The sequence below is a fragment of the Indicator indicator genome, chromosome 25 (assembly GCF_027791375.1).
Source record: "Indicator indicator isolate 239-I01 chromosome 25, UM_Iind_1.1, whole genome shotgun sequence".
NCBI classification, from domain to species: Eukaryota; Metazoa; Chordata; class Aves; order Piciformes; family Indicatoridae; genus Indicator; species Indicator indicator.
Genome location: NC_072034.1, coordinates 13,448,567 through 13,464,198, shown reverse-complemented (window position 1 = coordinate 13,464,198; position 15,632 = coordinate 13,448,567). Strand labels below are relative to the sequence as shown.

Here is a 15,632-nt window from a genome sequence, read left to right as displayed (position 1 = left end):
ATGAATAATGCAGGGAGGCTGGAGGCTTTTAAAAATATGGTAAATTTCCAGCTGTCACAGTTAACAAGAAGGATTTAGAAAAATGATACAGATAAGAATAGCCTGGGAAACCTACTTCAAGGTTTCCTTTCTTGAAAAATAAATAAATTAATCGGGTGTCATCTCCTGCCTACAGGTACCAGAATTTATTTCTGAAATAAAATCTGCGATCTGAGATTGCAGATACTGCAGTGCAGAGTGCTGGCTTTTCCTTTAAGAAGATCCTCAAATTTGTTAATCATGTTTTATCTGACACTTAATTTGGAAATTATTGAACAGTAGTTGGTTGCTCTTGTAGAGGCACATCTCTGCTGGCAAAATTTGGAACTCAAACAAAATGGGATTATTTGGAAAAAAATATTTCTGTGACAGATACTAGACTTGAGTGTTAATTGTTGGAACACTGTTGTTGTGGAACATGATGATGTCCCTAAAACCCTTGAATTATTCCTCATTGTTTGATGGTCTCCTTTGTTTTCTTCCTGTCAGGCCAGTCTGAAACAAATATCCACTCTGCCCATGAGAAATTCAGTGTTATAATAGCTATTGTGCACTATTGCATTCTTTGGTTTAACCTTTTCCTTTGTTTGTTTTTTTTCTAGACAGAGTTATTTGTGCATGCCTTTAAGGATCAGCTGGTCAGAAGTGCCCTTTTAGCACTATACACAGCCAGACCTGGCTGTGTCCTCAAGAAACCAGCTGTGCCTAGGAGCAGTGCAGAAGAGGGGGGTGATTTACAGCATCAGGATCATCCTTCTCAGGTTAAAAGACAGGACTCTATACCCCATCATTCTGAGTATGATGAGGAAGAGTGGGTAAGTAGTCAAAAACTCCTGGCTGGTGTTCAGTCCTATGCCCTACAAATCAGCATAAGTGAATACAAGCCAAAAATGTCCTTGTCATGTGTTATGGGGGTTGGTAGGATTGCAAAGCCAGCAAAAGAAATTTCTTAGATGCTAGGATGTATATTTTGAAACTGCATTGAAGAAGTTTTGCTAAGTACAGTGTGTTTCTGTGCAGCTGTGTTCTTGTGCATGTAACAGTGAGGATGATGAATATCTTCTGGCCCCAAACATGGCTTTTAGATTTTAACATTCTTAGCATATCTTTCAAAGGTTTATATTATTTATATGGCTGAGATTTTGTAAATTGATTATTTTGGTGGATGTGTTCATAATAGATCATCTGCTTTGTTACATCCTAAATTCAAGCTATTTTTATTCAGTTCAGGCTCATACTTCCAGTTCATCACTGTGTTCTCATAAATGTAAAGGATGTCAGCATATTAATCTCTATTATAAATACTTAATAACTTGTGTGAGCTACAGTACTTATACCTGAACTGTAATTTTTATCCATACCACAAACAACAGTAGAAGAATATATTTCTTCTAGAGAAAAGGCAATTATCTCCAACCCGATGCATTAAGTAGTCATGAGATTTAGACAATAAATAACTAACTCATTCTTTTATTTGTCTTCTGGTTTTGGAGCCTTGAATTCACTTTTTCATGTTTTCCCAACAACCTGAGGGGCTAGCATGGTTCTTCTTTCCTTGAAATATGAAAGCCAAAATGTTTGTTTTTTAGAATGCTTCAACAGCTGGAGACAAATACTGCTATAGGTTTGATAAGAGGGAGACATTTTGCATTGAAAACAATGGCATTTTTTGTGCAAGATGTATTTTAATTTCTTACTTCTGTCTCTGCAGAGACAGAGGTTTCTTTTATTTCTGAGAGGTGCTTGGTCCTGATCTGTTAAAACATATAAGCACATATGTTTACAGTGTTTCTGTTTTTTCTCCTGAATAGGTAAGGTTACCATCTTGATTAAAATCAAATTTATCTTGAAGTATTTCCTGAGTTAAACTGAACCAGAGTCACTGTCAAACTTAAGACAATATAAATCTTAGAGAAATTTTGAATTTCTCTTAATTTGAAAGATGAGGCTTCCACTACTTTTTCCATTCTTTCTGTCAGTGGAGGCAATGAATAATGCAAGTTGTAATGATCCAATTGTCATTAGCATGGTGAAAAGAGAAATAATGAATGCATTTAAACTTGATAAAAAAGCTCAATGTACTCTGAAAGTCAAATAAAAAGGAAAAAAAACCACTTTGAAATACATTACTTTGTATGCCCAGTGTTATATCCTCCTTTTTTTGATTCCCCACTATTATCAATCTTCAATTTTAGTTTTGCCCAAAATCAGTGACATCCAACAACTCTTTAAGATCACCCTGCTCCATCCACTTCCAATGACTGCATTACCTTATGGCCATCACAAAAGTGAGTTCAAGGCAGTGTTTAAAAATTAGGTGAGATCCACCCCCCTTCTCTAGTATCCAAATGTATCTTTAAGGACTCTCCATTTTTTAACTGTGCAAGGTTCCCTTTCACTCACTGACCAGTGTTTTCCAAAAAACCCCTTTCTTCTCAATAGCACTGTGTTGCACCTCTCTTCTTCCATACCAAGGAGAAATATCCCAAAGTAACTGGCAGCAGTGTGGATAGAGCTTTCTATACTGGTGCACGACATGTAGGCAGTAGTAAAGCACTACTGTCGAAGGAGAAGTTTTTAACTTGAGAGTTTGATTGCCTCCGGGTAGATAATCTTTTCTCATCAGCTGCAAGGCTATCCTAGAACCTCCCTGCACAAGGGAACAAAGCATGTTGTCATGTATAATACAAGAGAAGGTGGGCATGTTGCCTCTTGGAGCTGGTTCTGACTAACAATGTAGCTGGATGTCCAAAGAACAGATCAAATGGCATTTCCAATCAGTTATGGACACACACTGACATGGTACCTGGGCACAGGTCTGAAATACTGACCTGTGAGGTATATTCCATTCCAAAGCACTGTCACATCACAAGAGGGTGTTAATCATGGAAATTAAGATAATTGCTGCATCTGTGAGCATACCTCAAAAAGACCTCAAGATGCTATCTGGCCATCAATCCACATGAAGGAGACACAGTATCTTCAGAGCGCTGGGGAATGCAGTTGCCATGTCAAACTTGGCTCAAGTGAAGCACACAGCTGCAGTGGTGTGTGTGGAAGGACAAGAGATGACTGAGGAGCTCTGCAGTGAATTTAGGAAGCCTGAGAATCTTTTGAAAATGAAAAGGCAGCCTCTGGGACTCCACTGGCAGCAGCGCTTAGGAGAAAGACATCTGGTCAGGTGCAATGACAGAAAATAGTTTCCACTCCTGCTCTCTGGAACAAGGGAATTGAATTGCCTGTTAATGATACTTTTAGAACAGCTGGAAATTAATTACATTTTTTGAAATGGGCGGATGAAAGTGCATTATTATACAGGCTCATTTCTAAATGTCCTAAGAAAAGTGCCCAGTTTTCTGTGCTGCCAAGGCCTAGATTTTCATGGAGATCATTGTAAGCATGCCTGCCTGCTTGCCTTCCTGCCAGTGACACAGTGGAGGCAGCAAGAGAAGTGCAACTATGGCCATTTCTAACCAGCAATGCCTAACCACACGTGCCAAAGTCCATAATGTCCCCAGTTTATACTGAACGTGTCAGTATAAATTGGGCAATGTGCCTCTGCCTTGTCCAAGGGCATCAAGCCCAGTTATAGATTTCCACCTTCCCTGTCACTGCCTTGACTTTTGAGCTTAAAGAAGCAGTCATCAGAAGGAGCATCAGACCTTGTTTCTCTTGTTCTTTCACACCATAGTAGTAAACTTACCATGCAATTATTTGCACAGTAACTGGTGGGAAAACTGGTATTGAGGGAAGAAGCATCCCTGCTTAGGAATCTAGGGTCTTAGTGCTTCAGTGTATCAATAAATAGGACTTCTTTTCTTCTGATCCCTCACTTCACACAGAGGGCTTGTAAGAACGCTTACTTGAGGGGCCATGGCTTTGTGTTGTCCTCTAACCTGGCACGTGCTTCAAAATTATCACTTATGAGGTAGTTCTTGGGCAAATTGCAAGCAGGCCACTTAAGAAATGCGGGTGGAATGTGTGCTAGGCTACAGGAAAACATTTGTCATGGTTTAACCTTAGCCAGCAGCTAAGCACCTCACAGCCACTCACTCGCTTCACATTGGGAGGGAGGAGAGAATAGCAAAAGTGAGTAAACTTGTGGATTGAGATAAGAACAGTTTACAAGGTAAAGCAAAAGCCACGCTTGAAAAACAAACCAAGGAATTTATTCACCACTTCTCATCAGCAGACAGGTATTCGGTCATCCTCAGGAGATTAGGGCTTCATCATGTGTAACAGGAAGGCAAACACTGTATCTCCAAATGTTCTCCCTTTCCTCCTCCTTCCTTCAGCTCTATATGCTGAGCATGATGATGTTATATGAATTGCAATATCTCTTTGGTCACTTGGAGTCAGCTGTCCCATCATTGTCCCGTCCCAGCTTCTTGTGCACTCCCAGCCTACTCACTGAGGAACAAGAGAGGCTTTGATTCTGTATAAGCATTGCTGAGCAACAACTAAAACACCACTGTGTTATCAACACTGTTCTAAGCAGTAATCCAAAGGGCAGCCCTATACTAGGGTACTCTGAAGAAAATTAAGCCTATCCCAGCCAAAGCCAGCACAGGATCATGGGACTAGCAAGAGATGACAATGAACGTGAAATGGATGGATTTCTTCTCACAGAGAGCAGTTGGTAGTCACTTGATTTTCATTGACTGAAAACTGCATTTTTGCCCAAGAGTTGCTCTTGCCAAACTGCAGAATTTCAGCAAGCCTTTAGTCAAAATGTGGCCATCTTTGGTGCAGACAGAATAATGAGCACTAGACACATCTGTTTTATTCTGTCTGTCGCTAATTATAGCTTCTGATCCCAGGAACCACCTCTGTGGAGATGGAGAAAGGTCTGTTGTACAGACCTGTGCTCCCTCTCACTCACCCATATGTAAAAAGCCAGATAAATGATAACAGGAGTGAGCTTTTTGTCAACAGATGGGTTTGTATTTTGTTTTGAAACCCTCAGGGTATGTTTGTGTGGATATTGTATAGACATCATCTCAATGCTGGATTAATAGTTGGTTTGGAAAGAGATGTGTTCTTTGCAAAATGAAACAAGGGTTCATATTTGTGTTGCTTGTGCAGTAACTCCAGATGCTCATTAAGAGCTTAACACTCTTTGTGTTGGGATTAAACTCCCCCAGCAGAGGCAGGAAAGGGAAAATTATGTTGCTGCAGCCACACTGGGCAGCTTGAGTTCATATACCTCAGCAGCCTCAGTGGCTAGAAAGCCTGAAGTCCCCTGCTACTCTCTGGTAATGCTTTGCAGCTATTTGAGGCCAGAAATTTTACTATTTGCAGTATTTCATTGTTCATAGAATCCTTGTCCCAGGAAATAATACTTGTGGATGGTGGAAATCAGTATTTTTCTCCCATATTCTGAATGTTGCTCAGGAATGCTTGAGGTACATTCAGGATTAAACTTTTCAAGGAATAGAGTCATAGAATTGTCAGGGTTGGAAGGGACCTCAAGGATCATCTAGTTCCAAACCCCCTGCCCATCTTCTGTCTTTGGCTCTAAATTTTATTTACACAGATGTATATCATATAGTCCCTTCTTTAATGGTTTGTTTCATGCATACAGGTGCAGATATTTCCACCTGTTGCATTGTATATGCAATGCTTAAAAAAAAAAAGTGGATTACATGCAGTGCTGCATGAGAGTGACCAGCTTCTTGTAAAACAATACCATTTTCATGGTATGGTTAAGGCATGGGTTTACCAAGGGAGAGGATCAAACCATAGTTTTTGCATCCACCTCTACCACTGGATGCTCTCTTGTCCTTAAGGCAGCCCTGCAAGATCTTTCCAGCAATCAGGTTTGGAGAGCTGGAGGAGGGGACCTGTGTGGCTGTACAGATTCAGCAAGTACATGCTTCTCTTTGCAGGCCCATGCCAGGTCCCTCTGGGCAGGGTGTCCCAGGACATGCAGTCAAGTGGAGTTAAAAGGGGAAGATCAGATCCTCCTAGCCAGGATAAAGGCTGGCAAAGTGCAGCATGTAATTAAAAATAGATGTTAGATTAAATGTTTGCCTTGGTGGTATTTCTAGCTTTGCCTTCACCCAGCTTCCAAGTGTTGTCATTTATATGGAACTATGCGATCTCTGTGAGTTTTCAGGTTTCTGTAACCTTCTTTCCTGTTGTCTTTTGCAATTCCACTTTTACCCTCAAGGCCTGATGTGCACATAATGCTTCTGGCTATTGTATCATAAAGTAGAAAGAAGAGCACTGATGTTATCGTTCTATTTTTAACCCCCTAGGAAACTGTGATTGCCCCACATTGTTTTCAGAATTACTCAGCATTAAAATCTATATATGAAGGGGTTTATGTGCTTGTTGTTTAGGTTTTAACCTGATTTCTAGCTATGTGTACAGCCAATTCCTTCTTTTACAGATTGTTGGGTTTTTTCTTTTTTCTTATTCAGCCCCACAAAAGTAAGTGCAAGAGCTTTGATTTCTGTGGCATCCAGCATTTGAAGGACCCTTCCTGTATCCCTCTTTGGTTTGCTCCACATTATCTCATTTGTTCTCTGCTTGTACAGAATTTCTTTTGTCACTTTATTACTTGTGTAATTCTCATATTTATTATAAGCTCAGTTGAGTGCAGTTGTGAGATAGGAAGAGCCAAATGGAGATTGTGTTACCCAATAAACATGTCATGACAGCAAGTTTCTAATTGTAGTCCTTCAATTTTACATTTGCTGGAACAGAGTAACTGGTGTGATAAAACAGAGGGAATGTTAAATTATCAAAAAGAGGTTGTCAAGCACTATGGCAAAACTGGCAACCACACTCGAGGTTTAATTTGGGGAGGCTTTGAATGTCTGCCCTCTTACTGCATTATCTCAAACTGCTCACTTCCGTGGGGATTAGACCTGAAATTTTGCTTGTGTTTTCATGCAGAGTTGAAAGCACAGGTGTTTATTCTAAAGAACCCAGACAGATGCAGTTCAGTCATTTACACAGCAAAAAAAACTCCATTAAAAAGGCTTAAGTTGATAGTAGGCTGACACTTAATATTTCTAGTAATTTCTCATTTCTTGCATATCTGTCCCCACTTAAAGGTGTTAATAGGAAATTAGTATTGTCCCCTTTTTTGTCTTCCTCAGTAATGTGCAGTGGTAATTCTGCTCTTTTCAGGACAGAGTGTGGGCCAATGTGGGGAAGAGTTTAAACTGTGTTATTGCCATGGTGGACAGACTGCTTGAAAAAGACAACACCAGCGATGTTAAAGAGGGTGAGAAGGAGCCTCCAGCAGCAGATTGCAAGGTGTTGCCTACAGGTGGTAAGCAACCTTTTGAGTTGTTGAGGGTTTATTTTTTAAATTATTGACTAATAAAAATAGGAAACGTTACAGAAAAATGAAGAAGAGTCCAGGAGTATCTGTGAGAGTGCTGATGGCCAGGTTTGTAGCCCTGAATGGTGGAAGGCTGTTTATCAAAATTACAGCTCCATTGTGTGCTCAAACTGCTTGCTGTGCTCAGTCTTGGGGTTTTTGTGCTGTGATGAAAACCTTTTGAAATCACAATGGTTTCCTTGGAAAACTGATGTAGTTTAATTCATTTTAGATTTTACTTCAATGTACCATTTGGGAAAAGAAAGCATACAAACAAAAATCCCACCCAATTGTGGAGTGTGTCTTGCCTCATAGGAAACTTTAACTTAAGGAAAGATTCACTTCCATTAGGTCTGGGGGGAGTGGATCCAAGCTAGAGGAGGGTAGGTATAGCTTAGATGTTAGGAAGAAATTCTTCACCATGAGGTTGGTGAGACACACTGGAACAGGTTGCCCAGAGAGGTGGTGGAAGCCTCATCCCTACACATTTTTAAGGCTGGTCTGGATGTGGCTGTGGGCGACCAGATCTAGTGTGAGGTGTCCCTGTCCATGGCAGGGGGGGTTGGAACTAGATGATCCTTGAGGTCCCTTCCAACCCTGACAATTCTGTGATTCTGTAACATTTTAAAACACGTTCAAAACTTAAAATTTATCTCCTTCTAAACATTACAAGAGGCAGTCACCGAATAGAATTCTTGCTAAGCACTAATTGTAATGTTTAGAAAACTATAGATGTGTTTAATTCAGCTGAGTTGTTGTCTTTTGTTGCTGACAAGTCAAGGACAAAAATTACCAAGATGTTATGGCACTGGAGCCTGTTTTTCTCTTTCCTGCATTTAAGGGCCTTCCCTATCTCTCTTAAATCAGTACAAGTGCCCTTCTGTGAGGGCAGTCAGAGCTGCTGAGTTGTGCTAGGTGTTCTGCAGTACCCCATCACATGGAAGCTGCAGGAGATTTGTGGGACAGGTTGCTTTGTTTTCATGTTCCGTGTTTCAACAAAGACATTATTTCCTTATGATGTTTTCATGAGAGCATGGTTCAATGCCTTTGAGAACTTACAGGACTTCCAAGGTCGTGTAGAAATGGAGATGTTTTAAAATTGCTTTATTTTATAGCAATAATGTAAAAGATGGAGCTCTGTCAAGAACTGTCTGGGTGTGTGGCCAAGTTGTTTGCTGAATGGTTTTCAAAACCATTGCCTTTGGGACCAGAATTTTTCATACTTGACTCCTCTGAGTGTGATTTTCTGTCTGTTTTTCTCTGAATCTCCATCTGAAGTTTGACATGAAGCCCTGAGGATGTACCAGGAAGCACTTACACAGAGGCTGAGTTTCAAAGTTTAGGTTTATAAATTCTGCCTTAATTCTGCTGCAGTTTCTATTTGAAGCCTGATTGTACGGATTCATAACTTCTACCAAGATAGGAAATCATACTGTGTTGACACCCATAGATACCTTCTTAAAATTACAGAATTTTATGCTCCATACACTTCACAAAATTACATCTGTGAAAACATTGCCATATTTGCAATTATATCTAAATACCACAATTTGAGCAGACTGTATTCCATTAACACTGTAAATGTATGAGCACAGATTGATATTGAGTCTGAAACTGATTCAGTGCCAGAGCTGATCCTGAGAAAAGTTGTCCTGCTCTTTGTTAGAAAAAGGGAAAACACCCAGATTTTTGATGAAACATTGAAAAGTGTGCCTTAAAATATAGGATAAAATGTTTACTTGTATTAGTGAACCTGACTGGTTTATTACACTTTTTTTTTCCTCCTATCATATACCAACGAAAAAGATGTCAAAGGATGCACTCATGCTTATTTTAGATAGTAGGAAATGTTGCACAATAATTTGGTGCAATAGCATATTCCTGTAACTATAGATGTTGCCATAACACATATTCAGAGCTTCCTAGGATAGCTTTGTTTGCAGTCTCAGCACTGACATTGTCTGGTCTTATTCTTCTTCTCCCAAAATGCTTATATTTATTGTGCAGAATCTTTGTAATCAGAAATATCAGTGGTACTTCTTTCTTTTACTTACCTTTCAACACAAATTATACCTTCCTTAGCCAAACTTTTCATGCAGTCTGACCTTTGAGTCTATTCTTAAGGCTGAATTTGAGTTATCAGTTACCAAGGTAACATGCTATGGTTTCATCAGTTGCAGGATTATGATTTCTCTGCAGAATAAATCAGGAAGAGTAGATGGATTTTGGAGGAGAGGAGATTTTATTGAACTGTAGGCCAGTTTGCCTTGGAGAACTACTTTACTAGCATTAAATTATCTTTATTTTTGCCTTTTTCAATGGGAATCAGAATGTCCTGTAGCATTAGAGGTGCCAGGGAAACACAGTAGTTTGCTGCTGTGCTTACACAGCCCCTGCTAAAACAGGCTGTTGATGCCACATGCTCTTTGTACCATCAGAACTGTCACCCAGCCACTTCTCCACTGGTTCTCTCTGAGTTTGCTACATATGAAGCCCACATTATCTCAAACAATTTAAGTTGGCATTGTCATTGCACCTGGATTTTGCCTGAAGTGAATTATGGAATAATAATTGATGAATTGGCCAGTGCAGAGGTGGCAAATAGGGAATGGTGCCGTATTTCCTAGCTGGAATGAAGGAAAACATCTTTTCATAGCCACATTACTACATGCATATGTGGGTTATTTTTTCCTCAATAATCTGTAAATCTAGATGAAACCTTTCAGAGCCCTAGAGATGGGTACTACATTCTTGCAGTGCATCCCTCTCAGTCCAGCAGTGGTGGAAAAGTGGAGTAAAACTGTTCTGGTTTTGTTTGCGTCTTCAGAAGCAGAGCTTTTTTACTGTAAGGTCAGGAAGATGAAAAATTCTCCTTTGGTCTGTGTTTGCCTGAGTAGCAGACATTGTTTATTTTGAGGAAACAAAAACACTTCTGAAAAACTTTCTCTTCCTTTCTTTTTTCCTCACATTTTTCTCCCCTGTTTTCTTAAGCTTGTCATTGCATCAACTCTATTTTTGTACTTTTTCTTTGTCCCCTCACTTTTGTGTCACGCTCTTTTTGATTTGGTCCTTAACTGCATGTAAGACAACTCCTGCAGCAGGACTTTAAGTAGTTTGGCTATTGTCAGAAGCTTAAAAATGTATGAAGAAAGATTATTTAACCTACTCAACCTACTATTAAACCAGCTATCAGAATATTAAGTTGCACAAGACTTCTAGAGCAAGGTTTATCTGTTATTCCTATGTCTTGAGTGTATTGGATTTCTTTAGCTTTATGTCTGTTGTTGCCATCACCACCTTTTTCAGCTTTCATTGTAACCAAAGCTGCTGAGACACTTGTATGTGTATGGTTAGATGGTTTCTGTTTTCACTGTTAATCCAAGTTGACAGCATGAAAAATCTCAGATGGTTACAATGGAATAAATCCCCCCAAATTCAAGATTGTTCTTCTGGGCACCCAAACCATGCAAAATAGGCAATAACTGCAAAAACAGCAGGAAGACAACACAGGTTTCTGGTGTTCCTGTGAGAAATGCTTTAGAATTAAGAGCATAAACCCTCATCCTTTCTCAAAGAGTTTAGCCCTCATACTAGAGTTAAACTAAGCTCCAAGAGCTGAGTGGCAAGATGAAGTCAGCAAGAGGAAGCTGACCTTCTTATGGTGCAAACTCTACAAAATCAGTTTTTAAACCTCCCTTAAAACAAAACAAACCAACCAAACACAATACAAAAGCCAAGAGAAGAACATTCCTACCTTAGGTAAGTAAATTCAGACTCTGTGGGTTAATTATTTCATGTTCTTTGCACTAGCTGGTCTTGAGGGATTTACTACTGAATTGTGTTGGTTGGTTCATTTTGCTTGCCCTTTTCCTTAAGATGGAATTTGTCCTATGTTCAATCCATGATGTTAAAAATAATGTATATTGCTTGACCTCTGTTATTTCAATCCTGTCATGGATTTTTTTGTATATTCAGGTAGTGAAGGAATAAGTGTTTAGCTGCAGTGAAAGCTTAAGTTGTGGGTAGCTGCCATTACATTCATTACCATATGTCTGTGGATCTCTCTTCCTTTAAGACTATGATGTTATGTTTTCTTCTGTTTTTAATTCCATGTTTAGCTTTTAACCTCATACCATTTAAATTTTTAGGTGACTTGAAGCCATCAAATATTTCCATGGATTTTTGGGTGGTGCAGAGAGCAGTCATAGAGTTGTGGGGGGGGGGGGGTTGTTTGGGGTTTTTTGGTGTTTGGTTTGTTTTTTTCTCTTTCTCTGCTGCCAGGGTAAAAGGACCTCAAAGTGCTAGTCCAAACCCTTAGGGCTTTTCCTGTTTGATTACCAGCACATTGTAATAAGCACTTTACCGGGCCTGACGTTAAAAAGATCAAGAGCTTCCTTTCCTGCCAAACTTTATGGAATTTAATATGCTGTTTGACATATTGCAACTTGAATGTTAGCATGTAGAAATGACTAGTTGGGTGCTTAGCAGGTCATTTGCCTGTGCAGGCATGTTGATTAAGAAAATATGGGACTGAAGGATGTTTTCCAGCAACCAAATCCTGTCATAAGCTGAGCTTCCCCAACTCTGTTAGCTGTGGAAGCAGAGCATTTACTCAGTGCTCTGCTGCACATACATTTTTGTTTTAATGTTACAGTAACTGCATAGTGGTGATACTGATTCTTTAAATGTCATTCTGCCATTTTCCGTTTTAATGTGTTTGGGGTTTATGGCTTTAGTTTCCTTTCTGAGGGCTGACTGGCACCAGTTTTGAATTGAGCTTCCTTGCTTCATCAGTAGGCTTTGGATGCTAAATAGTTCAAACACCACAGGCTGCCCTTGTCATTTTAGTGACCTGACACTTACCCTGTAGACAGTAGGAGCAAGAACAGAAGGAACAAGACTTTTTTTATATGTTTACTCATTCCATTAATTCTTCAGTCTTTTCCAAAGGATATTTCACTGTGTTGAGGATGCAAGTCTTGCCATTTTAACTTAAAAGAAATTTGTCAACACCTGTGTACATCCTTGGATGTGTTAAATACAAAAGCAGTAATTTGTACAGGTGCTTCCCTGATTCTACAAAGCTATCATCAGTTGCTGTAGCAGTAAAGATCCTGAGCTGTGGGTGGGCCTCTGTGTCTTCTTTACAGCAACAGCTGATTCTGAGCTGACTGGGAGTTTCCTCATGAAGGAGACATTTTTACCTCTTTCCAAAGTTGTTTAGACGTGTAAGCAGTAGCTTGTAACCGAGCAGTATCCTCACTTATCAACAATGTTGTGGCAAATTAGATCAGGATGATCTGAATTTCTATTTAGACTAGGATTGTAAAGCTCCCTTTACAAATAATATATCTTTATGGATGTTATTAATGTTCCATACTTATCCTTTGCATACGGAACAATTTGATTTCCCAACTTGTACCAAATTTACTTGTAAGCCTCAAAATACAGTGCTGTTTTATTTCATAAACTTCAGTTTGACAGTGCTTCCTGAGTTTCAAGGAGTAACTTGTAAGCTGCAGTATTTGCACATCTGAGGAATATTTGGAGCTTTGTGTGTGGTTAATGAATGACCTCCATTTACATTTTTACTGGAGTATCTGCAACAGGATATCCTGCATTAACAGGTGGCATATGACGATTTCACCAGACCAGAGACTGAGCAGCTATAGAAGTGCTTGCCTAGAGTTGCCTTTCTCAGACCTCAGACTGTGCTACACCTCTTCCTTTGATCTTAACATGCCAAATTTGCTTTCAAATAAAAGGATAAACAGGAGAACATAGTGGTCCATTCATAAATACTCTTGTTTCCAAGAACCATTGCACTCCCTCTCGTAGATTTACTAACGAGCTCCACCTTCTGGGCACTGGACATCCTTGCTAACTGTGGACAAAAATTCTCTGAGCAAGCAAATGTGTGTTATGGGTAACTTAATCACACGAGGGTATATTGCTTTCTTATTGGCAAGAGCAATCCTGTTTCTATTCTATAATAAAATAATTTCTGTTTCCCTACATACCATTTTTTTATAGTTTTCTACTACCTATGTAAGTAAAGCTCTGTATTCTTTGGGACATTAAATACTCAGTGGGATTTGGTTTTTACTATTTAGCGTTAATATCCTTTAATGAAAAAATGGCCTTGAGAATTTAGAATATTTTAATTCCTTCTTACTGCAACTATTACTGACAAAAATTACGTATTTTAGTAAGTTAGTACCCTAAACACGTAGTGTCTCTAGGAAAAAAAAATTCCTTGTAAGAAAAATTCTGTTGAAACTACTACAAGATATATGCAAAATAGTTTGGAAAATCACAGCAGAAGGTAGTTATCAGTTGTTTACTGCCAACCTGAAGAGCTGCAGGAAGTAGAATCCACTTATATTTGTTCTGGGTCCCATATTATTCAATATTTTCATTACTGACTTGGCTTATGAAATATGGATGATGCTTATAAAATTTGCAGATGCTTAAAGATGGGAGAGGCTTTAAGCACCATGGGAGCAGGATTAGAATGGATCTTGATGAAATGGAGCACTGAAATATTAGGATGCAGGTCGGTAAGGACAAGTAGAAAGTTACGCTCCTAAAGAAGCATAAATACCCAGAGCGGACTGGCTGGTTCAGTGGCAGCTCAGTAGAAACAGATCTAAGTGTTATGTGACTTGTGGGCAGGATGTGACCCCCTCTTTTGTGAGAAAGAGTGTTAGTAAAGCTCTTCAGTCCTAGTCACCTAACCTGAAATTGTAATAGCAGGTTCACAGAGGGTGGCTAGCTCTAGAAACTCAGCTTTTTCTCTCTTGCCCTGACTGTCAGTGTACCTGCAAGATCCTTGACTGTGTCTGTATCCAGCCTGCTTTCCCATGAAAGTGGAACAGGTGTCTATTAGCTGTACCTTAGGTCTGCTTCGCAGTGGCCAGGTATGGTCTTTTTCTTCATTTGCTCAAGAAAAACAAACAACAAACTCTATTCTTATCACATCCAGCCCTGTTCACTGGTTCAGCATGCATTGCATCCTTTGATCTTACTGCTGCAGTTGCTTTCCTTGGCATTTATTTATTGATTAATTTAATAAATTACTACAATTTAAAACTCAAAAGCAGAGTTTAGATTGTCTGATCTGCTAGTCTGACTTCTAATATGTCACACCTTGTTGTCTACCTTATTTCTAAATTTGACTGTGTCCCAGCAGCCTCTGACCTTTGGTTGTTCTTTTGCTTTTATTCCCTACAATAAACAGCCCTGTTAGTACTTGTTATTTTCTCTTCATGGAGAGGGGAAATCAAGTATCTACTCAGCCTTTTTCATAGGCTTAAGGAGATTAAACTCTAAATCTTGGTAGCTCTCCTCTGCAAGCTCTCCATTTTTTTCCATCGGTCTCTTTAAAATGCGTACACCAGAGCTTGGCACACGGTGGATCAGTCCTCTCTTAGTCAATGGCATGTAGAAAGTCACCTTTTTGCTGGAGCATGAAGCTAGGAATGGCTTCTGTTCTGTTTTGTTCACGATGGCTGTGACTTCCAAACTGCTGTTTTCCAGGGAAAGGTTCCTTAGTTCTGCATTACTCACGCTAAAATACATATGACTGTGTTAAAACATGTGTCCTCTGACCACAAAGACATGATTTGCTAGCAAAGCCAAGTTGTTCTTTGTGACTGCTCTCTCCTTGCTCCTTTTCCCTCTTTCCTCTGCCTTATTTTTTTTTTTCAGTTTCTCCTGGTTTTCAAAGTTCTCTCCAGTCCTCTTGGCCTAGGGTTTTATTCATTTACGTCTGTTTCTGGAGCACAGCCAAACTGACTTTGCAACAGGCAGCTATGTCTTCCTGCCTAAAGAACTTCCACAGTACTAATGAGTCTTTCATTGGCTCACCTGAAACATTGTGCTGTTACCTTCCACCTGATTACAATTTGAGTGGAACAGATTTTAATTATCATTGATTCTTAATTACACTAATCTACAGAAAATATGAGTCAGTGATGGACTATATTAAGTAAGTTACACTCCCTAGTTTCATATAGATTTTTCTGGGGTGTTGATTTCTCTTTCTTTTTAAACTATAACAATGAAGCTGAGATGTGGATTCCAAGGGAGGCTGATTTGTTTTATTTTTATTTTATTTTATTATTTGCTCTGCTTGGGTAGGCAAAACCATATGCAACTACCATTCAGGTCTGTGTTTATTAAATCTTGAAAAATTCAGGAACAGCTTGGGTAATTGGGCAAGTTTGAGTAAGCTGTTCTGATGTTCCTCCATTCC

General features: G+C 39.4%; 1 protein-coding gene across 6 annotated transcripts in view; it reads left to right on the top strand.

Moving 5' to 3' along the window:
• INPP4B (inositol polyphosphate-4-phosphatase type II B) overlaps positions 1-15,632 on the top strand; it is a 168,190-nt gene that overhangs the window by 101,490 nt on the left and 51,068 nt on the right. For 4 of the 6 annotated variants that reach the window (XM_054392425.1, XM_054392424.1, XM_054392421.1 and 1 more), the window contains 3 exons: positions 642-854; positions 7,180-7,321; positions 11,665-11,673. In XM_054392425.1, the coding sequence (XP_054248400.1) occupies positions 642-854; positions 7,180-7,321; positions 11,665-11,673 (364 nt within the window). The remainder of the gene's footprint in view (positions 1-641; positions 855-7,179; positions 7,322-11,664; positions 11,674-15,632) is intronic. The other 2 variants (XM_054392423.1, XM_054392422.1) reach the window with 1 other exon arrangement.